The sequence below is a fragment of the Stegodyphus dumicola genome, chromosome 3, assembly GCF_044657685.1.
Source record: "Stegodyphus dumicola isolate Sdum_Otavi_A_Nest chromosome 3, ASM4465768v1".
Lineage (NCBI taxonomy): Eukaryota > Metazoa > Arthropoda > Arachnida > Araneae > Eresidae > Stegodyphus > Stegodyphus dumicola.
The window spans coordinates 174993383-175017894 of NC_140770.1; the positions used below are offsets into that span (position 1 = coordinate 174993383).

Below are 24512 nucleotides of genomic sequence, written 5' to 3' on the forward strand. Positions count from 1 at the left end.
GGAACATCTGGATTACAGGTTCTTGTAAAGTTGTGCGAAGTCCAAATCCAGAATTTGAAACAGTCAAAAGTCTTTAATCCAGACTCGTCAGGACTTCGGCGATTCCGGATTATTACATTAAGATTAAGGAACATCGCAATCTGCAACATTAACTGAAATAGATAATTAGATAATTTTAACTTAGCTTATACCGTCCGTTATACATTAAACGCGCATGCGTAAGGTATTATGCGTTTATGCATGCGCAGAAAGTTTGTAGCTTTGAGGTCCGGATTAAGGATCATTACGGATTAAAGACTTTTGACTGTATATATAAATGACCACAGTATAGCCTATAATATATTATAAAAATCATATGTTTTAAGAAAGCAGTTACTTTCTGTTTATCTGGAAACACACTGAAAAATCACAAATTGTTGGAGACTTCATGGTAAATATTCGCACAATCATTTTCAACTACAGTCAAAAGTCTTTAATCCGGACGTCCATAATCTGAAATGATCTATAATCTGAACCTCAAAGCTACAAACTTTCTGTGCATGCGTTGACGCATGCACATAATACATTTACACATATAATACATACATATGCGTTTACGCATGCACATAATACGTTTGCGCATGTGCGTTTAATGTAAAACGAACGGTATAAGCTAAGCTAAAATTATCTAATTATCTATTTCAGTTAATGTTGGAGATTGCGCTGTCCCTTAATTTTCTAATCGGATCCGGCTTATTATTTTTTTCAGACTGTTGGATCAATTTTATAAAAGTAAGCTTGAATTTTCGATTATGCCAAAAAGAATTTCCGATTCTGAGCTGCCAGCGGATCTACAAAGCGAAAGCATGTTTGGATGTCCATCAAACAAAAAGTGGAATTGCTGCAAAAAATGGATAAAGGCATATCCTTTGTTTCTCTAACCATTCCGAAATCTGTTTATCAATTATCTGCTCTGGGGGGCGAACGTCGTGGTGCGCAATGAACTGAAAGTTGATCCTGTCAGCACTATCCTTTTCTTCAGGCCAGATGTTTTTATTTTATTTGGCTTATAATTCCTTACTAAATGTAGTATTTCATCTCGCTGTACTCCGTCTTTGATATGATTTAAATCAAATTTCTCGTCATTATAAATATCACGAATACAGATCAAATAGTTTTCTGGTTGCAATTTTCTAATTTCAACTATGCGTAATGTATGCTTTACGCATGAGCACCTTGATAGAAATGTTTAATAAAGTAAACAAAGAAATATTAAGCTTTTTTTTTGTAAATTTTGATACCCTTTAGATCATAATTGCTCTTTATTTCATACATTATGGTTTCATATTTTTAATTTTATAACTTCTGCATGCCATCTTACCAGATTTAAACTGATGATCTATAATCCGGAAAAACCGATAATTCGGAATCGAAGTCCCGACGAGTAGGGATTAAAGACTTTTGACTGTAGTTGTTTTACCAAGTTAATGTGCTGAAGGCAAGAATCATTTTCAAAATGGTGGCACACTAAGAATTCTATAACAAAGCTATCAATCAGGAAATTTTAAAAAGCAAGAAACATAGTAATAAATCTACTCAATAATCTTTTTCAAAAAATATCTATAGTTTTTTTTGCATTGTTCTTTTTATGAACAGGCAATCTATTTTTGCCTTAAAAAAATTGCTCAAATTTGGTATTGCACATTGGCCATCAATAAATAAAGCAAACTGCTGTGATAAACGAAATACAGCAGCTATCTTCAAACTAATTTTCGGCCTGCATTCTAATATTTTCCTTGCAATTTTTCACATTTTTTAAAATTTAGCGCTTCCATAAAATTAGGTTGTTTAAAAAACATAACTGCATAGAATGTGAGAATGTTTGTTCTTTATTGTTGGGCAAAGTGCAACACTTTCTGTTTCGTCAGCTGACAAACTTCACAGTCCGATTATGATTTGTTACGAGAAAAACAATATACAGAATGCAGAAAGAAACAGAAACACTAATCAGAAAAATGATCATTGTATTTCAAAGTTCCAAATTCACGTGTTCTTCAACAGATATGTGCTGTGTAAATATATGGGTTGCCACCTAAATACTTTTTCGCGACATCGGCTTTTGCCGCATAACTATTTTGGCAACTTACTGTATTGCCTTATGAATATATACAGTCAAAAGTCGTTAATCCGGACTCGTCGGGACTTCAGTGATTCCGGATTATCGATTTTTCCGGATTATAGGTCATCAGTTTAAATCTCGTAAGATGGCATGCAGAAATTCTAAAATTAAAAATATGAAATCGTAATTTATGAAATAAAGAACAATTATGATCTAAAGGGTATCAAAATTTACAAAAAAAAAAAAAAAAAAAAGCTTACTATTTATTTGTTTACTTTATTAAACATTTCTTTCAATGTAAGTTGTTTAAGTTGCTTCGTTTTATGTGATAATACTTTCTCTTTAATTCTATAAACAGACATAATTTCTTGTTCAGTTACAAAGTTTCGCTGTTCAAATCCCGTAATTGCTGTGCCGAGAATACCGACCAACTTGTCAATCGAAATTTTTTCATTTTCACTAACCTCTCTGTGATGTCTCTCTTCTTCATGTCTTTATCCATTTTTTACAGCAATTCCACTTTTTGTTTGATGGACATCGAAACATACTTTCGTTTTGTAGATCCTTTGGGAGCTCCAGCATCGGAAATTCTATTTGGCATAATCGAAAGTTCAAGTTTACTTTTATAAAATTGTTCTTACAGTCTGCAAAAAATAATAAACTGGATTCAATTCGAAGATTAAGGAACAACGCAATCATCAGCATTAACTGAAATAGATAATTAGATAATTTTAGCTTATACCGTCCGTTATACATACAACGAGCACGTGAAAACGTATTCTGCGCTTGCGCGCATGCATATGCGCAGTCGTAAAGGTCTTACGCGCACGCGTAAACGCCCATGCGCATGTGTCAACGCAGCGCATGCGCAGAAAGTTTTTAGCTTTGAGGTCAGGTGAGTTTTTAGCTTTGAGGATAGATCATTCCGGATTATGGGTGTTCGAATTAACGACTTTTGACTGTATATATATTTGGAATTTTTCAGTGGGGTTATGGATTGAAAAATATCAGTAAAATTATTATCATAACATTATTCAACAGTGTAAACACTGAGCCTAGTTTTTGAATGCCAGAGCATTTTTATCTATAGATGCAGTAATGACCATAAGGTGTATATTCAACATGCTTGACAGAAATTTTATTTTAATTTTTGTATGCTTCATATGGAACGAGGCCTCTTGCAAAAGTATGTATACATTCAAAGCATCATAACAGTGAGGAATTGGTAAAATAATTACTCTATGGGAAGGTACAAAAAATCTATTTAAATGAATTTACTGAATGATGTGTAGTTTTGTATTCCATTTGGTAATTGACTGGTAAGTTTGGTGTCAGCTGACTATAAAGTAATAAATATACTAAAATGTAACTAGTTAAATGTACGACTGCAATTCTGTAATCTTGAAAGTTGTTCTGAAAATTTTTTTGAAAAGTCGCAGTTAATGCTGCTTATTTTTCACTAATTGTATGTGAATTTGTTCATACCAGAGTTCCAAACAGAATTTATTTCTTTTAATGTGAAATTATGCCAGTTTCAATTTAACTTCGAAAGCTGTGATTCTATGAGTCATTTATTGTTTGTTTTCGCCCTTATATATGTATGTTGAGTTCGTTTATGTAATAAGTTATATCCATTAAAAATTATGATGTAGTAAATTATATTATTTTCAAATTTTATATTGCTTGCTTTTAGTCTTTCATCAGTTCTTCTCTTTACATCATAGATCATCTTCATAACAACTGGGTGATCAGAGGTGCAAGCTGGATATCATCGATTTAAAAAAAAAAGTCATCTTTGATTTCCATGCTGCAGGCTTGTGAAATTTACATTTCTTGTGATCAAGAGTATATTTCTAGCAGAAATCTTAAAATAAAAATAACATAAAAGAATGTCTAAGAAGTAATTGAACTGTCAGTTACTTCTGAACATACACAAATTACAGTAAGACCCCACTTAACGCGGGAGACGTTCCATCAAAGCAGAGCATAATACGAAATAGCGCTGAACAACACTATCTTAACATGTAAATAATGGGGTTAGGGGAAGATGGATAGAAAATTGGTTAGGTATTAAATTTAATAATGTTTTTTTAATAAAAATAAAACCAAACATTTATTTCTTACAACAATGAAAACAATATAAACAAATATACGTATAAAAACAAATAAAATTCTCAGTCAGATAATTCAGTCTATTCTGTGTTTCCAGTTTTCTGCCTTTTTGTCAAGAAGGCATCTAATATAGTTTGTGTTTTCCTTTTGCATTCTGTTAGAAGTTGATGATAAGTGGATAAAGCATAACACCCTGTCTTGCTTTTGAACTCCTGTCAAATTTTGAATCATTTTCAACAAATTGGTCCATAATTTCAGTTATAGTGGTCAAACTCCTTTTTACAAAAGCCATTGAAAGTTCTTTTTGCTCTTCTTCGAAATCGCTACTATCAATGTTTTTGTTTTCTTCTTGCTCAGTTAATTCCTTGAGCTCATCATTAGAAAGACTAGTTGCTGTTTCTTGAACTATTTCTTTGACGTCTTCCACATTTACCTCACCTAAACCGGTTTGTTTCACTAATTCCACTATTTCATCCATATCGACAGAGTGTCCAGTGTCTTCACTCTTACTTAAATTTGGCCAAATGTTCTTCCATACTCCTTTAAAAGATCTTTCTGTTATCTCATTCCAAGAAAGGTTTATGTTTTCTACAGCATTCATGATATTATAGTTTTTCCAAAATTCTTGTATTGATTGCTTCTCTTCTTTGTCTGTTTTTTCAAGCATCTGCTTAAATGTTCGCCGCAAGTAATAAACCTTAAAATTGGATATAACGCCTTGGTCTGTTGGTTGGATTAAGACAGTTGTGTTAGGTGGCGAGAAAACCACTTCGACTGGAATGCATGTTGTTAAGTCTGATAAATTTGTTGGGTGGCTTGGAGCATTATCAATTAATAGTAGTGATCTTTGTTCCAAGTTTTTTAATTTCGCAATAACATTTAACAGATGGGCAGAAATGTTCAGTGAACCAATCCTGGAAAATTTTTAGTTATCCATGACTCTCATTATTAGACTCCAGAATTACAGGTAAAGTTGATTTAGATATGCCTTTCATCACTCTTGTGTTTTTGGAGTGGTAAACTAGTAGTGGTTTTGATTTGAAATCTCCACTTGCGTTACCACCCAGTAGAAGTGTTAAGCGATCTTTTACAGCTTTAAATCCTCATGCTCGTTTCTCTTCACGGGATAGAAATGTTTGTTTTGACATTCTTTTCCAAAACAGGCCTGTTTCATGAACATTAAAAACCAGTTCTGGAGGATAGTTTCCTTGTTCAATTATTGTTTTTAATGTCGCTGGGAATTCAGCCGCCGCTTTCATATCACCACTTGCTGCTTCTCTTGTAATCTTTATATTGTGAAGATTATTTCGATGTTTAAATTTATTAAACCATCCTCGACTAGCAACGAGTTTCACTTAATGTCACTTGCCTCAGCCTGAATGTAATTAAAAATTCTTCTAGCTTTTTCCATTATGATAGATTGGCTTAATGGCATATTGTGTTCAATTTCGTCGTCAATCCATATATAGACAGTCATTTTTCCATTTCCTCTATAATGTTATTTCTAGAACGGGTAATTCAAGTTTCAGAGCTTGATGTAGTTGCATTTGCCGATGACTATTTTTTTTCTTTATTCTTAAGAATTGTCCTTATTGTTGAAGTTGCCAAATTCAATGCTGCACTAATTTGAGATTGACATTCACCAGAATCTAATCTACTAATCACTTGCAATTTAATTTCCAGTGAAATGCTTTTTCTGGTTGCTTTCTTTTCTTGTCTTTTATTATCACCCATGATAAAAACTAACACTATCTTAACATGTAAATAATGGGGTTAGGGGAAGATGGATAGAAAATTGGTTAGGTAATAAATTTAATAATGTTTTTTTAATAAAAATAAAACCAAACATTTATTTCTTACAACAATGAAAACAATATAAACAAATATACGTATAAAAACAAATAAAATTCTCAGTCAGATAATTCAGTCTATTCTGTGTTTCCAGTTTTCTGCCTTTTTGTCAAGAAGGCATCTAATGTAGTTTGCGTTTTCCTTTTGCATTCTGTTAGAAGTTGATGATAAGTGGATAAAGCATCTATAACACCCTGTCTTGCTTTTGAACTCCTGTCAAATTTTGAATCATTTTCAACAAATTGGTCCATAATTTCAGTTATAGTGGTCAAACTCCTTTTTACAAAAGCCATTGAAAGTTCTTTTTGCTCTTCTTCAAAATCGCTACTATCAATGTTTTTGTTTTCTTCTTGCTCAGTTAATTCCTTGAGCTCATCATTAGAAAGACTAGTTGCTGTTTCTTGAACTATTTCTTCGACGTCTTCCACATTTACCTCACCTAAACCGGTTTGTTTCACTAATTCCACTATTTCATCCATATCGACAGAGTGTCCAGTGTCTTCACTCTTACTTAAATTTGGCCAAATGTTCTTCCATACTTCTTTAAAAGATCTTTCTGTTATCTCATTCCAAGAAAGGTTTATGTTTTCTACAGCATTCATGATATTGTAGTTTTTCCAAAATTCTTGTATTGATTGCTTCTCTTCTTTGTCTGTTTTTTCAAGCATCTGCTTAAATGTTCGCCGCAAGTAATAAACCTTAAAATTGGATATAACGCCTTGGTCTGTTGGTTGGATTAAGACAGTTGTGTTAGGTGGCAAGAAAACCACTTCGACTGGAATGCATGTTGTTAAGTCTGATAAATTTGTTGGGTGGCTTGGAGCATTATCAATTAATAGTAGTGATCTTTGTTCCAAGTTTTTTAATTTCGCAATAACGTTTAACAGATGGGCAGAAATGTTCAGTGAACCAATCCTGGAAAATTTTCATAGTTATCCATGACTCTTTATTAGACTCCAGAATTACAGGTAAAGTTGATTTAGATATGCCTTTCATCACTCTTGGGTTTTTAGAGTGGTAAACTAGTAGTGGTTTTGATTTGAAATCTCCACTTGCGTTACCACCCAGTAGAAGTGTTAAGCAATCTTTTGCAGCTTTAAATCCTGATGCTCGTTTCTCTTCACGGGATAGAAATGTTTGTTTTGACATTCTTTTCCAAAACAGGCCTGTTTCATGAACATTAAAAATCAATTCTGGAGGATAGTTTCCTTGTTCAATTATTGTTTTTAATGTCGCTGGGAATTCAGCCGCCACTTTCATATCACCACTTGCTGCTTCTCTTGTAATCTTTATATTGTGAAGATTATTTCGATGTTTAAATTTATTAAACCATCCTCGACTAGCAACGAGTTTTACTTATGTCACTTGCCTCAGCCTGAATGTAATTAAAAATTCTTCTAGCTTTTTCCATTATGATAGATTGGCTTAATGGCATATTGTGTTCAATTTCGTCGTCAATCCATATATAGACAGTCATTTTTCCATTTCCTCTATAATGTTATTTCTAGAACGGGTAATTCAAGTTACAGAGCTTGATGTAGTTGCATTTGCCGATGACTATTTTTTTTCTTTATTCTTAAGAATTGTCCTTATTGTTGAAGTTGCCAAATTCAATGCTGCACTAATTTGAGATTGACGTTCACCAGAATCTAATCTACTAATCACTTGCAATTTAATTTCCAGTGAAATGCTTTTTCTGGTTGCTTTCTTTTCTTGTCTTTTATTATCACCCATGATAAAAACTAAAGTTGATAATATTTGTCACTGTATTAATCGTTATAGTATTATATAAATTTATACTTACAATAATGTCACCAAATGTTTCAAATGATAAAAATGCGTCCGTACAGCACCGCACCAAACAAGAAACACAACTACACTGTTTCAGATAAGTTATTTGGAAACCTAGCCCTGCAAGCAATTTCGGTGAATTCCGGGTTAAAATAAAAGAGCGCTAAACCGAAACAGCATTAAGCAGGGTCTTACTGTAATTTCTTTTTATTCCAGCACTATGTATAACTGTATATCCTTGGGGAAGACGAGGGAATTGACATCATGTGTGCTGAAATGTGTCATTACTTACTTTTTGACATAATTCAAATGTCAAGAAAAGCTAATGAATGTGTTAGGAATGAAAATTTAATTCTATTTTTTATAGGTATTCCTGCAAGTAAATATTGTACAAAGTCCAAGATTTGGGATCCTGAATTTTAGGTCAACTGTTTAAATCTAGTAATATTGCATGTAGGAATTATGAAATTAAAAATATAAGCACTTGTTTGTGAAATAATGAAGAATTTATGATCTAAAAAAATACAAGAAGTAAAACTGATATTAATATACGTTCGTTAAAAACTTTTTCAGCATAAGCAATTTTTCTTCATGTGTCAGTACTCAGATTCATCATTCAAGTTTCATAACTGCCAATTCAAAAATTCCCATTAAATAAAAATTGAAATCTTTTTATTCTCTATAACCTCTTTATCACTTCACAATTGTTGACACTATTTTCTGGATTTAAAACTATAAAGCATATTTTACTGTCCATTAATTGATGGATTAATAGGGATCATCACAGCTTTCTTTCCTGTTTTGCCAGTCACGAAAGGAAAGCAATGTGTGTGACATTTCTGATTCAAATATACATTAGTTCTCAGGGTTCAGTATTTGTTTAGGGAGCTAGATAAAATAATCAAAGTCTGCCCCCGTCCTCTGTCTAGAGCCAAAAAATGAAAATGTGATTAGCTAGCCAGCAGGTTTAAACCAAAACAAGAGATAAAATTCGAAAGGAAAGATTTTAAAACAATTTATGGGAGATCTGGATATTACATCATTCCGGTTATTGGATGCTCAGACATGTTGTACTAAAACTTATAAAAATGTTTGCATGTAAATATATACTTATGTAATTTCAAAATTAAAATTTTAATACAATTTTTAAGCATAACTGGTATATCACATTTTTGTCACATTAGCATGTTGAGGTTATTAGTGCGTAGTCATTAAAGTAACAGAATGCTGTTGGTTTCGTCCTGGTACTGGATAATTGCTATTCTATTTTTATGTGCATTTTTTAAAATAAATAAAAAGTTTTCAAAATAAATGCAAGTTTTAACCTTTATGTATATGTGCTTTATAAATTTATTTTCCTCAGCTTCCTTCTAATAAATACGGGATCAGACTTGAAAGGAGATGGCTAGAGATGCTCTTCATCATTCAGGAAATCCTTGGCAGCCATTTTATAAATTTAAATATAAATCTGGGCAGTATGACTATCAGGTGTGTTTTTATATTCATGTTTTATTACATTTATAATGCAGTTAAATCATACTACTATTCTTCATTTACTAAGGATTTGCAATTGAAGTTTACTATTATTCTTTATTTACTAAGGATTATTACTACTATTCTTTATTTACTAAGGATTTGCAATCAAGAAAACTCATTATAGTGTTAACTTTGATGGGGGGATACTTTATACTATCATATTATAATAGTATTGATACAGTAGACGTTCGTTTTTACGAACCTCTTTTTTACGAACACTCACGATTTGACGAACTAGCGAATACACTCCCATAGATGTAATGTAATTTTGCGCTCTTATTTATGAACTACAAATCAGGAAAATCTCTTTTTTGCGAACTCAGTTTTCATACTTCTGCGTGTTTCATTGGGACAAATTGTGCAGGTCAAATAAAATCTCCAACTATTTTGAGGCAGCAAATGCGAAACATTCGAAGAAGTACAGTAAGGAAGGAGGGGGCGGAGAAGAGGGGGAATTAGGACAAATTTATGGTGTTGTTTGTTGTGGGAGGCTCTCAGAAGAGCATCGGCCTGATGTTGTTGGGTGGGGGTGAGACCATTCATTCGTGTTAAAGGGGTTTGGGTTGCTTCTAAAAGAGAGTTGTTGCTTTTTGTAATGTCAGTCATTTGATCTGGACAACTCAATCAGTGAAGTCTTGTTAGTCGAGAGGGAGATTGGGCCAGTTTTTGTTAAGTAAGATTCTTAGAGCTATGTCGCAAATGAAGAAACGAATTTGTTTAGTGGTTGAAATAAAGAATAAGATTTTAAAAGAAGTTGAAAAAATATTAAAGACACAAATTGCTCAGAAATATGGAATTCCTAAAAATAGTTTATCGACAATTTTAAAGGCAGGAGAGAAGATCTTTGGAGCTAAAAATGGAAACAATGAATGTGGACCCTCCTCTCGAAAATATTTTCGAGAATCAAAACACCCAAATTTGGAAAGGGCTTTGCTTGTTTGGTTTCGAAAGATGAGAAGCTTAAACATTCCAATTGATGGAAATGTACTTAAAGAACAAGCACACTTCTTTGCTTCCAAATTAAACATCAAAGATTTTAAAGCATCGGATGGTTGGTTACAGAAATTTAAATTTCGGAATGATTTGAGTTTTCGGAAAGTGTGTGGTGAAAGTGCAGCAGTAGACACATCATCAGCAAATGAATGGAAAGAAGAAAAGTTGAAATTGCTTCTTTCTGAATACGCTGCAGATGACGTTTTTAATGCGAACGAAACGACTTTGTTTTTTAAGATTTTGCCAGAAAGAACATTAGCTTACAAAGGAGATAAATGTGTTGGAGGTAATAAAGCTAAAGAGAGACTTACAGTTTTGATTGCAGCCAACATGACTGGGTCACAAAAATTGCCTCTGCTCTTTATTGGAAAATATCTGAAACCAAGGTGTTTCAAAAATGTTCAGAAGATTCCTGCTGCATATTATGCTAATAATAAGGCCTGGATGACTGGCAACATCTACGAAAAATGGTTGAGAGATTTAGATAACCGCTTTTCAGCAGAGAAGCGCAAAGTTCTCCTAATCGTGGAAAATTGTACTGCACACATGGAAGTCACTGGGCTTCAGGCAATCCGTGTGGAATATCTTCCATTGCAACTGCAGTTTTACAGCCAATGGATCAGGGGATAATCAATAGTTTCAAGCAAAAATATAAGACAGTGCTCTTGCAAAGAGTAATCCTTGGCTTGGAAAGGGAACAACCTTATCAGATATTCTTGGTGCAATGCATTTATCAATCAGTGCATGGAATGATGTTTTAGATGAAACAATTTCTAAAGCCTTTCGACATGCAGGTTTTATTAAAGAAACAGACGTAACTGAAGAAATCCATGACAATAGATCTCACGACGAAGATGAGGTTCTCATGCATGAACTTCGCCGTAGAAATCCACAGTTGCCAGAACTTTCATTCGAGCATTTTTTAAATGTAGATTCTAATGTCATCTCATGGAGGAAATATCGGATCACGATATTATTAGCAGCATAATCAACGAGAATGAGAGGCTTTCAGATCCAGAAGAAGAAGAAGAAAATGAAGTAACACCAAGACCGACTTTAAAACAAGCTGCTGAATACTTCTCAGAAGTTAGACGATTTTTTGAGGCCAGTGATAATTGTGAAATGCTAACAAATATAGAGAAGATGAAGTCTTGCATTGTACAATCTGTTGTTTTAAAACAGACAAAGATAAGTGATTATTTTGTTGCTCAATGACTTAATAAAGGTACGTTTTACAAATATTTATATTTCTTGTTTGTTTAATAGAATGGATATCATTTATTAAGTAGTAATACTATTAAAAATAATTCTTAATACATAAATAAAAGCATGGAATAGTATCACTAACCTGTCTCGAAAACATTAAAATGTGAAATACTAACAATTTCCAATGCCTTTCTAAATTACGAACTCTCGATTTAACGAACTGTTTTCGTAGTCCCTACGAGTTCGTAAAAACAAGCGTCTACTGTATTATACTTTGACCTGTCAATTTCATGTTTCAGTTCACAAATACATTAGAATTTCAAGATTAATTTTGAACACCAGCATATTATTAAGAAGTATAATCAGCATAATATCTATAAATTCCATCTACATTTCTGAATCCCATCCTGATAACAGAAAAGTACCCCCTTAATAATGCATTCAAAGTTTGAAACTCAAGGTCTAAAAAAAAAGGAGCAAATAACGTTGTTACATATGTAAACCATGTATATTCAAAATTAATTTTAAAAGACAGTAAAATAAATACTCAAAAGTAGAAATATCGTAAAACAAAAAGTTTGCAAAAATTCATAATTCCATCCATATTTAATTATAGCAATTGCTGTGCATGCATAAGATGCTAAATGACTTCAATGATAAAACAAATTCTCTTTTCCAACCAAAATATGCAATTAATATAGTGTCATTTTGTTAAAAATTTCGCTTGCATATAAAAATTTATTGCCATATTAAATTTTCAATTTTTTTGTTTACATCTAAAAAATTTCACTATTATAGACATAACATACAAATCATTGTAACTCTTCTCTTGTTTGAAATTTTTAGACATTTTCATTCATTAAACATATTTTCGAATTGTGCTCTGAGCGCCTTGGCCAACCCTCTGAGCCTCCGCCTTTTAACCCTCTGAGCGCCTTGGCCAGCTTTATCCAGTCATAAGATTTTTTGTTACTTAGTATCCGGGCTCTGGAATCGGAGTCATGGAGTTGGGTAGATTTTGGGGTAAAAGGAGTCGGAGCTGGAGTCGCTAAAAAAGACGTTGACTCCGACTCCAGTTTTTGTTGAACAGTTTGAATTTGAAATGAAATTAAAGTGAATTGAAAAAAAATTAATGGCAATATTTTTATTTATGGACTATGTACATTAATAAATAGTTATTTTCTATTTTATTTGCATATTAGTAAATAAATATAAGAAAGCAGGGTGGACATGATATTTGCCATTATTGATTAAACTGATTCATTTAGTTACTAATCTCATTGTTGAATTTAGGTAAGTTTGAAAAAAAAATTGATGCCATTCTTAGGAAGCAAGCAGGAAAAGGAGCAGTGCAATGGAGAAGTACATATTTGATGATACAGTGCTTATTAGGATTAAGAACTTTTTCAAAAGATGTAAATAACCCTAATATTTCACTAACAGAAAGACTGTGGAATGATCTTGCTGAACTGAAAACCCTTCTTTCAACATTGTATCTAGCCACAAAAAGGCTACAATCTGAAGAATTAACAGGAGACGAGAATGTTAGAAGATGTAGATAACCCTAATATTTCACTAACAGAAAGACTGTGGAATGATCTTGCAGAATTGAAAACTCTTCTTTCTATACTGTATATAGCCACCAAAAAGCTGTAATCTGAAGAATTAATAAGAGGCAGGACTGGAAGAATGCGATGTTTGTTCTTTCTGAAATGGAGGGTTTATTGCAGAAGGAATCATTTCTTTAATGAAGAAAAGAGAAACTAGTTTGCTAGACAATAAGATCGTGCTGGGTTCAATATATGTAGATCCAAAACGGCGAATTTTGTTGGATGACAAACAAATTAAAAAGGCAAAGAAAGCCATCTATGAACTTCATTTAGAATGAAATTATTCTCAGAACAACTGGAGTATTCAAATCAGGACAGTCAAACTGCAGTTATTGCAACTGAGTCTCTATCATCCTCTTTCACTGACGAATTAGATTTTGAGAAATATTTGGATAATATTGAAAAGTCTAAGGCAAAGCAAATGAAAATAAATAACCAAGAGCCTTTAGATATAAAAATGAAAAAATACAAACGAGATTTATACATGGCTTTGAAGAAATAGATAAATATGATTGCTTTTGCAAGACACCTTTTTTAGAACTTATAAAAATCTATCCTGAAGAGTTAAGAGAAGTAGCCCTAACAGTAAGAGCTCTTCCTCCTATTCAAGTTAGTATGGAAAGACTCATCTCAGCTCTGAAGTCTATCCTGAAAAGTTAAAGGAAGTAGCCCTAACAGTAACAGCTCTTCTTCCTACTCAAGTCAGCGTGGAAAGACTCTTCTCAGTTCTGAAATTTATCAAATAGGATCTATGGTCACTATTATATCACTATTACAGACATAACACACAAATCATTGTAACTCTTCTCTTGTTTGAAATTTTTAGACATTTTCATTCATTAAACATATTTTCGAATTGTGCTATTTTAACCCTCTGAGCGCCTTGGCCAGCTTTATCCAGTCATAAGATTTTTTGTTACTTAGTATCCGGGCTCTGGAATCGGAGTCATGGAGTTGGGTAGATTTTGGGGTAAAAGGAGTCGGAGCTGGAGTCGCTAAAAAAGACGTTGACTCTGACTCCAGTTTTTGTTGAACAGTTTGAATTTGAAATGAAATTAAAGTGAATTGAAAAAAAATTAATGGCAATATTTTTATTTATGGACTATGTACATTAATAAATAGTTATTTTCTATTTTATTTGCATATTAGTAAATAAATATAAGAAAGCAGGGTGGACATGATATTTGCCATTATTGATTAAACTGATTCATTTAGTTACTAATCTCATTGTTGAATTTAGGTAAGTTTGAAAAAAAAATTGATGCCATTCTTAGGAAGCAAGCAGGAAAAGGAGCAGTGCAATGGAGAAGTACATATTTGATGATACAGTGGTTATTAGGATTAAGAACTTTTTCAAAAGATGTAAATAACCCTAATATTTCACTAACAGAAAGACTGTGGAATGATCTTGCTGAACTGAAAACCCTTCTTTCAACATTGTATCTAGCCACAAAAAGGCTACAATCTGAAGAATTAACAGGAGACGAGAATGTTAGAAGATGTAGATAACCCTAATATTTCACTAACAGAAAGACTGTGGAATGATCTTGCAGAATTGAAAACTCTTCTTTCTATACTGTATATAGCCACCAAAAAGCTGTAATCTGAAGAATTAACAAGAGGCAAGACTGGAAGAATGCGATGTTTGTTCTTTCTGAAATGGAGGGTTTATTGCAGAAGGAATCATTTCTTTAATGAAGAAAAGAGAAACTAGTTTGCTAGACAATAAGATCGTGCTGGGTTCAATATATGTAGATCCAAAACGGCGAATTTTGTTGGATGACAAACAAATTAAAAAGGCAAAGAAAGCCATCTATGAACTTCATTTAGAATGAAATTATTCTCAGAACAACTGGAGTATTCAAATCAGGACAGTCAAACTGCAGTTATTGCAACTGAGTCTCTATCATCCTCTTTCACTGACGAATTAGATTTTGAGAAATATTTGGATAATATTGAAAAGTCTAAGGCAAAGCAAATGAAAATAAATAACCAAGAGCCTTTAGATATAAAAATGAAAAAATACAAACGAGATTTATACATGGCTTTGAAGAAATAGATAAATATGATTGCTTTTGCAAGACACCTTTTTTAGAACTTATAAAAATCTATCCTGAAGAGTTAAGAGAAGTCGTCGTAAAAGGAGTCGGAGCTGGAGTCGCTAAAAAAGACGTTGACTCCGACTCCAGTTTTTGTTGAACAGTTTGAATTTGAAATGAAATTAAAGTGAATTGAAAAAAAATTAATGGCAATATTTTTATTTATGGACTATGTACATTAATAAATAGTTATTTTCTATTTTATTTGCATATTAGTAAATAAATATAAGAAAGCAGGGTGGACATGATATTTGCCATTATTGATTAAACTGATTCATTTAGTTACAAATCTCATTGTTGAATTTAGGTAAGTTTGAAAAAAATTGATGCCATTCTTAAGAAGCAAGCAGGAAAAGGAGCAATGCAATGGAGAAGTACATATTTGATGATACAGTGGTTATTAGGATTACTTATTAGTGGTTATTAGGATAAAGAAGATCTTGTCAAAGTTTTACTGTTTCCTAGAAATTACTAAAAAACTATTAAAAAAATAAGTTGTAGCTATGTGTATATGTTTATATATATATATATGAAGGAGTCGGAGTCGGTCATTTTTCCTACCGACTCCAACCGTGCTTAGTATATACTAGCTTATAATTTAAGATATTTTGCTTTCTTACTTTCATTAATAATATAAATGTCATCTTAATGAATGTAAGTTTATGAAAATAGAGACTAAAATAGGTAAATATACAAATTTAGTGAATAAAGGCTCTTTAAATACAGGTTTTTATGACAGATCCCTCGAGCCTCTCAGAGGGTTAAAATTGATTAAAACTGAATCTCAGATTAGCATTTATTTTAAAAAGCAGTCTATATTTTGAAAAATAATTTAACATGGGTCTTCAAGCAGCAGATTTAACCATTTCTATAAGCATTAAAATTTGTTAAAGGTGATGCTGAATGGATATAAGTCATTGTTAGGACAGTAATTGTATCATTCCAGAATGATAGGAGAAAGGCAAAATTGGAAAGATATTATCAAAATATATTATGAAATTTTGTAAAAAAATTTCGGTCTTCATCTTTTATTAATGGTTTCATGAAAACTTCATGTCTGTAGATTTGTACTAACATTTCTAAGGAAAGTCATAACAAAATTAGCATATATTTGTTATTTACATGTTATAAATTAGTCTGCTGCTATTAATATTTCTGCTACTTCATTAGATCGGGACTTTTGTTTAAATGGACAGTGGTTTTAGCCATGATATTGCATATGCATGCATGCATTTCCCCCCCCCTTTAGTGTAATGGCTGCTCTGCTATAGTATATTTATTTCATAAAAGGCATATTCAAGAGCTATCAAAATTAGTCAAAGATAAAAAATAATCCAACAATTAAAGCTGAAGTTAAAAAACATGAAAGAATCTGAAATTTATGGATTTATTTTATGCTTGTGAAATTTATTGAAGGTTAGAATTTTTACCTTAATTCATTGCTTATTGAATAAATTCAAAAGGAAAGAAAATCAGTAGGTGATTAATAGTTTAGAAATTAAATACCTTTGGGATATAAAGGTTACTAAAACTTACAAGACTTTGTTGAAGATAGAAGAAAAAAATTGAGAATGCTCAAGACTGCAGAAGTATTGATATTGGAAGGCCTTATCTTTTTGTGATAAAGATATATGTTCTTTAATTAAAAATATTAGAATTCTCATAGGTCATTTGACTTAATTTTTAAGCAAAAAAAAAAAAAGTCCAGGATTTTGTAATAACAGTGCAATAAAACTCGAAATGTCCTCAGCATGCAACCATTTTCCCTTACTATGCAACAACTACCTTTTTCCTTATCCTTCACTTATGCAACCACAAGAGAGGCTTTCCAAGGACTCCTGAGGATATCCAAATACTGTGAGGGGAATGGACACTTTCTCCATCCAAGATAGTTAGTTACTTTAGTGTAGCTACTATTCCTATTGATCACTGTGGGAAATATTCATTCCAGAAGTTATTCTGGTAGGACGCTATTCCATGTTGATTGTATAGACACCAGAGTAGCCTATTCAATTCAGTGTTTATTTCACAACTTGGTCTTTTACTGTATTGTTTTTAAGTTACCTTAAAATTATATGATATTTAAGTGAACTCAATAACTCCAAGGTACACTTCTGTTGTAAGAGAAGTTGTGCTAAGTGGTTTCTATTTATCTTATCTTTCACCAGTAAAAGTTTATATATATATATATATATATATATATATATAGCACAAAAAAGCAAATTGTTGGTTAAAAAAGAAAAGAACTAGAACAACTTTATATCGAATAATAGGGTAAAATGGAATGTTAATAAATTACTGATTTTCTTTTAACTGATCAGTACTGCTAAAATGGTAATGAAAAGTTATAAAAGGGCATAAAGTTGTCAGTGGCAATGAATGGACTTTACAGACTTAAAATTCTTGTTAGAGTAAACTGGGAAGAATGAATATTAGAAGTTTTTACATGGTTATTTTATTATTGTAAATATTTTGTTCTAAATATGTTATTAGCATTTCAATTATTTATCTTTAATTCACAGGAGGTGCCTAGAAAATTCTGTAGCATTTTAAACAAGGTAACTAGCAAAAACTTTGTAACACTTGTGGAACAGGCTAATAGTCTACATGTAAATACAGAAGATAAACTTAATGTTGTAGTAGATTTAATACATGAAAAGGCTATTCATGAACCAAATTTCAGCAGTATTTATGCAAAACTAAGCAGTAGATTGGCACAGGTAAGTTAACATTATGTAAAATTTTCTTAAAAGTGTCTTCTTTACATATTATATGTATATTGTTGCAGGCGTATGGGTTTGTAATAGATTGAATACACACAGGTACGATGATAGGTTGATAAAATTTGTTTTATTAAAAAAAACTTCAGAATTCTGGAACTTTTCACAGAAATACTTGTAAACACAGAGCACAATCAGTAGTTGCTCTTCAAACTACTAAGAATATTAAACAAAACACAATGCAAAGGACATGTAAACAGTGAAGCTAACCCGGAGATATCTCAGTATTTAGAACTCATGCTAAACTAACAACTGAGAGTAGATGCCGTCTCTGGTTATATACACAGTCCAGTCACATTAATGTGACCATCTGTCAAAAGCCATAATAACCACCTTTCGCAGAGCGGACTGCTGCGAGACGTGCAGGAAGAGAGTCACATAGGTCCCTGAAAGTGTTCTCTGGGATGTTGAGCCATGCCGACTCTAATGCCGTGGCCAGCTGCGCTAGATTACGCGGTTGAGGATCCATGGCGCGAACAACTCGATCGAGATGGTCCCACAGATGCTCGATTGGGTTTAAGTCAGGTGAGTTTGCTGGCCAGGGGAGGACGGTAAACTCATCCTGGTGCTCTTCGAACCACGCACGTACACTGGCAGCTGTATGGCACCTCGCATTGTCCTGCTGAAAGATGCCATCATCCTGAGGAAAAACAATGCGCATGTAGGGGTGAACATGGTCCGCAAGGACAGATGCGTACTTGTATTGATCCATTGTGCCTTCCACAATGATCAGTGAACTTAGAGAATGCCAGGAAAACATTCCCCAGACCATAATGCTCCCGCCTCCAGCTTGGACCGTTCCGGCAATGGTTGCAGGGTGGTTCCTTTCGGAGGTTTCACGCCTTATACGCCAACGTCCATCTGTCCGATGGAGCATAAAACGCGATTCATCCGAAAACGCAACCTGTCGCCACTCAGTGGACGTCCAGCTGCTGTACTGGCGTGCAAATTCTAGCCTTCACCGTCGATGAACAGCAGTCAGCATAGGTGCACGAACCAGGCGTCTGCTTCGGAGGCCCAGACGCAGCAATGTTCGCTGAATAGTACTTTGGGAGACAATTTTGGTAGCCCCTTGGTTCATTTTGGTGGTCAGTTGCTCAACGGTAGCCCGTCTATCTGCCCGAACGCATCTCCGCAACCGTCGTTCGCCTCAGTCATCTATGGCCCGTGGTGCACCACATTTGCCACGTCGCTGATTTTGGACAGTCCCATTTTGCCATGCACGGTACACTTTTACCACGGCGGCACGCGAACAGTTCACAAACTCAGCCGTTTCGGAAATGCTTCCACCCTTGGCCCGAAAGCCAATGATCATGCCCTTTTGGAAGTCGGATAAATCGCTTCGTTTCTGCATTACGCCAACGATTGAAATGTTTTCCGAAGCCCTCGCACACCCTTTATATACGCTCAACTGCACTGTGCTGCCACCTGCCTTCTGTGATTGGTTATTTAACTCTGACATGGAAAGTACATGGTGGTCACATTAATGTGACTGGACTGTGTATATTTTGCACCTGACCGCCGAGATATTTCCAGTACTCTCTCTTCTCAAAATTAGTGGATGGCATATGAAGACCGAATACAGTTCCAGTTAAACCGAACATCAATTACAGTTATTCATTTACAATATCCATTACAGTTGTACAGGAACCGGATAAAAATGTGACCAATTGGTCGCTGAGTTTGGCAATTCCTCTCCAAATTTGGCGACAAAAATTAGTTACCCAAACTGTTGCCAACTTGGAGGTATTTTGCCAAATTAATGAGATAGCCATTTACTCAATGTTAAATAGACTTGCCCCTGTGTTCTTTTCCAGCATAGCAGCATCTTTCTAGATTTTCATGTTACATACAGTACACAATAAACTACAACAATTTCACATATAACTGCACTAAAGTCTTCTGTCTATGTTCAAAATTCGTAACAGTATGTATAGATAGTGTTGGGTGCGTAAGGGTTTATAACAGATTGAATGTACACAGCTCTGATGATAGGTTGATAAAATTTGTTTTATGAAAAGAAACCCTTCAGAGATCTTTAACCTTCCACAAAAATAGTCGTGCAACTCTTCACTATATCACAGATTATAGTCAGTAGCTGCACTTCAAACTGTGAGAGACATTGAATACAACAGAATGCAAAGCACATCTAAAAGGCGAAGCTCCCCAAAGTCACTCTGAGCTAACAACGACAACAACTGAGAGCAGATGTTCTCTCCTGCCTTAGGCAGTTATCAACCGGCTGCCGAGATATTTCTAGTACTTTCTGCTTCTCAAAATTACTGGAGGACAATATGAGGTTTCGATTACAACTAATATAGTGATCAATTAACATTTATTCAGTTATAATACGTATTACAATGATACAGAGACCTACCAAAATGTCACAAAGTTTGGCGACCTTTGGCTATTTTTCAGCAGCAACAAAATTAGCTAGAACTGTTGCCAGCTTTGCCGAGATATACATTTACTCAGTGTTAAATGAACTTGCCCCTGTATTCTTACTTTTCTGGCATAGCATTGTCTCTCTAGATATTCATGTTGCATTGTTGTGTAGCGAATTTAATATAATTAAGTGATTTATAAAAATCAAAATTTTAATTTGTAATTATTCAAAATTTGAGCTACACAACAAGTTTGGTTATATTCTTTTATTTGGCTTATTAATTCTAGTGTAATCTATTTCGGCTATTCGAGTTTACGCGAACTGCGTCTTCGATCTTGTTCACTCAGACAATGGATTTGGGTGAAATTTTCATGTAATAAACTCAGTATGGTAACCCATTTTTAATCTAAAATATTTTTATGTATGCATATTTAATACAAATAGCCAATGGGTTGTGCAAATGGCAAAATGCATTTATTTTTATTGAGAAACTGAGAAATGACCATTGTAAAAATGTAACGGTGGTACTTAAGTTTTTCAGTTTTTATTTAGATTGTATGGATTAGTCGAAAGGTTGAGAACCGCTGATGTAGATTATTTCTTTTTCTTTATTTTTTTAACTGTTTTTTTATTAATCTTGATTTTGAATTAACCATGGTTATTGTCTCTTGTATTATTCTCGCTCATCAAGTGATGACTCTGTGACATTTTAGTTATGGAACTCATATCTATTTTGCTGTTCAATATATTTATGTATAGTGCTGATTTCAGTGTTAATTCACATATTTTTAAATAATAAAAGTATTTCAGTTTATAAGGTATTTCTCACACCTTCTTAGAGAGCCTTTGTGATGTAGTGGTCTGCATGCTCAACACATATTGAGAGGTCCGCGACTTGATTCCCGGCAAAGGCATTGCTAATTTTTCATCTTTCCTGCTTTTTAAAAAAAAAAAAAAAAAAAAAAAAAAAAACTAATGTCTCAAAAAAAAAAAATACCTAATGTCTCTAGGCTGTTCATGAGTAACCCTCAGGTACCGTTGTGTGTCACGCCGCAAAAACTCCAATGCCACGGCGAAAGCCAAGTTCCACAATTCAGATAGCCAAGCTGTATACGGCCAGCAGACCACATGATGACCTAATGTCTCTACAGTGGCACCCAAACTAAGAGGGTATTGGATGATGATTCTCCTCATCCAGAATTTGGCGACTGGGTCCCATAGAAACCCAGTTGTCCTTTAAAAAGGGGAGTATATAAGGTATTTCTCCCACCTTCTTAGGGAGCCTTCGTGGTGTAGTGGTATGCACGCTCAGTGCGTAATTGAGCGATCCGTGGTTCGATTCCCGGCAAAGGCGTTGCATATTTTTCATCTTGCCTGCTTCCAAAAAAAAAAAAAAAAAAAAAAAATACCTAATGTCTCTACAAGTTATTTCTTTTGAATTGACAGATCTGAACTAAAAAATGCATAGATCTGTATTTTTATAAATCTTTTTAATTCCAGGTGTATTATAATTTTAAGTTTATTGCTCCACTTTTTACATATTCTTCTGTTTTAAATGCTGGTATATCTTTGCCAATAACCCTTTCAAACTGTGTATGTGGACAGCTGCATACTGACATATATGAAGTTGCAAAGAAGCTTTTACTTCTTTCATGAACTCCAAACTGCAGGGCATTAAGATATACAAAGTTCATTATGACCCAAATGATTCATTAATGGCTAATATAGCTTTACATCACATAATTATACCTTCTGCATTGTTTAGATGTATTTTTTGCATTGCACACTTAGTTTTGCATTGTGCAACTTTTCAAAATATTGAGACTTAAACAATTGATTATGGCACACAGTCTGTGAAATTTTTGTGCACTGTTCTTTATAGGTAGGTATTCCTAAATGTCTTTATGTAATTTTTCTGCTCACTGCTAATAAATGAATACTGCTGAGAATTTTTTATGTCTTTGTTTTTGATCACTTAGGAATGAATAATTTAAAGGGATTCCCAGAGGGTTATTAAGGGCTATAGCATTCATTCTTTGTCTGAGAGGGGAAAAAATTATTGGTTGTTTCTGATTTGAAATATTTGTGTCCAAGCTTTTGTTCTATATGTATGGATAGCTGACTATGCTGAATTAAGTAAGATAATTCCCTAGATGAAAGATTTAAATGAATGTAGTTTATTTTTACAAGTGCAGAATTTGAAGTACTAGAAATTTTGTAGCTTATAAGACCTGTCTTAAAAGTATCTGATCTAATTCTTGACTGAGAAAAATAACAATCATCAGATGGCAACACTATAAACATTGGTAAAGTACTATTCACATGCATGCCTGTTGGATGGTTTGATCATCTGGCAAATAGCTGGGATATTTGCATCATTCAGTTCATATTTATTACAGACCCACTTTGGGAATGAAGCTTCCTCTATAAAAATTATGCTGCATATCAACCTGTATGCAGAATAAGTACCAAATTTGGTAGTATCATTTGATCCATACATCTTGTGTAACTGCTATAAATTTGCAACTACATGTCACATAGTATCAGCTGTCACTTAAACATTAAAATGTGCCATCAGAAGTATATGAAGGTTAATTCCACTACTGTGCACATTATAGCTCTCCTATGATCACTAAGTTTCTTAGAAAAAAGTGAGATTAAATACAGACAGGCCTTGTATGTTTCTGCACTCCTGGGTATTGTTCTTTCTATTGCATATTTAAAACTGATGCTTGATTCCCATTTCATGTGTATTGTACCTTGCATTTAGAATCAATGGAGTAAGAATTATATGATATTTTTTATGACTGTAATTAATGTAAATGGGATTGATAATTGCTGTGTTCATATTTTTTAATCGTAAAATAATATACAGCTTTCAGTGCCATCATCTGAGCAACCTGGAAAGGAAATTAATTACAGAAAACTTCTACTTGCTAAATGTCAGCTAGAATTTGAGAGCAAATTTAATAAAATGAAAGAAAGTTTAAAGTCTTCTGATTCTACTGGAGATGTAAGTTCTCAAATTTTTTTTTTTTTTTTTTCCTGTTTATATGGACATTATGTACACAGAGTGGTCATTAAAAAAACTTCCTCGATATATGAACCCCTAGTAACCTATCAGCTCAACCAATTAAAACGAAATTCCAAATATTGATATTTGACAGCGTGTACGTGAAATTGTGATGATTTAAAACAGAGCCCTCATGGTTATGGTTACAGTAAAAACACTTCAAAAATTTTTAATGGCAACACCTACTTTTTTTTCCTGTGCAAATTGATCAGCACATTGAAAAACCATAAATGAAGTTAGAACAATGCATTTATGATAAAAATTTTCAGTGAATTTGCAAAGAAGAGTATTTTAAAGGACCATTGACAACTCAAGAGAGAGAAGGGGGGATTTTACAAGTTTTCAACATGTCCACCTTCGCAGATGATAACACATTGTATATGAGGGATTCTTGACAGCAGTGACAAATATAACATTGCAGGAGAAATCTGTATAACTTCATATTTTATGGTATTTTTCAGTTCTCACAAATCTCATGGATTTGATATGTATGCCTTAGATTTCAAAACCAGAAATCCATAGGAGTGAGGTTGGGGAATCACAGTGGCTGCGAAACTGCAAAGTTCCAAGATATTACTCTATCTTGAAGTGTTGTATGCATGGAAAACTTGTAATTTCAATAAAAAAATTTATTCTTCTCTCTTATTTTAGCATTGGTCCTTTACAATGCTGTTCTTTGCAAATGAGTTATGGCGTCAATTTTTATCATACATGTATCATTCCAATGCCCTGTATGGTTTTTCAAAGCACTGATCAATTTGAAAAGGAAAAAAATAGCTGTTGCCATAAAAAAATTGAAATGTTTTCACTCAGCAACCATGTTTACCCGAAACCATAAGAGCTCTGTTGTTTTACATCATCATGATCTTGAGTGCATATCTTCAAATAACAATATCTGAAATTTCATCTTGATTGGTTGAACAGATAGGAGTTTTATGTGTGAAAGAAGTTTTTTTATGACCACCCTGTCATAATAT

General features: G+C 33.4%; 1 protein-coding gene across 9 annotated transcripts in view; it reads left to right on the top strand.

Annotated features, from left to right (window-relative positions):
* The window catches only part of LOC118182648 (eukaryotic translation initiation factor 4 gamma 3-like), a 96952-nt gene that overhangs the window by 13000 nt on the left and 59440 nt on the right, over positions 1-24512 (top strand). For all 9 annotated transcript variants that reach the window (XM_085813659.1, XM_085813662.1, XM_085813660.1 and 6 more), the window contains 3 exons: positions 9216-9340; positions 17819-18016; positions 23338-23475. In XM_085813659.1, coding sequence (XP_085669785.1) covers positions 9254-9340; positions 17819-18016; positions 23338-23475 — 423 coding nt within the window. In that variant the 5' untranslated portion in view covers positions 9216-9253. The remainder of the gene's footprint in view (positions 1-9215; positions 9341-17818; positions 18017-23337; positions 23476-24512) is intronic.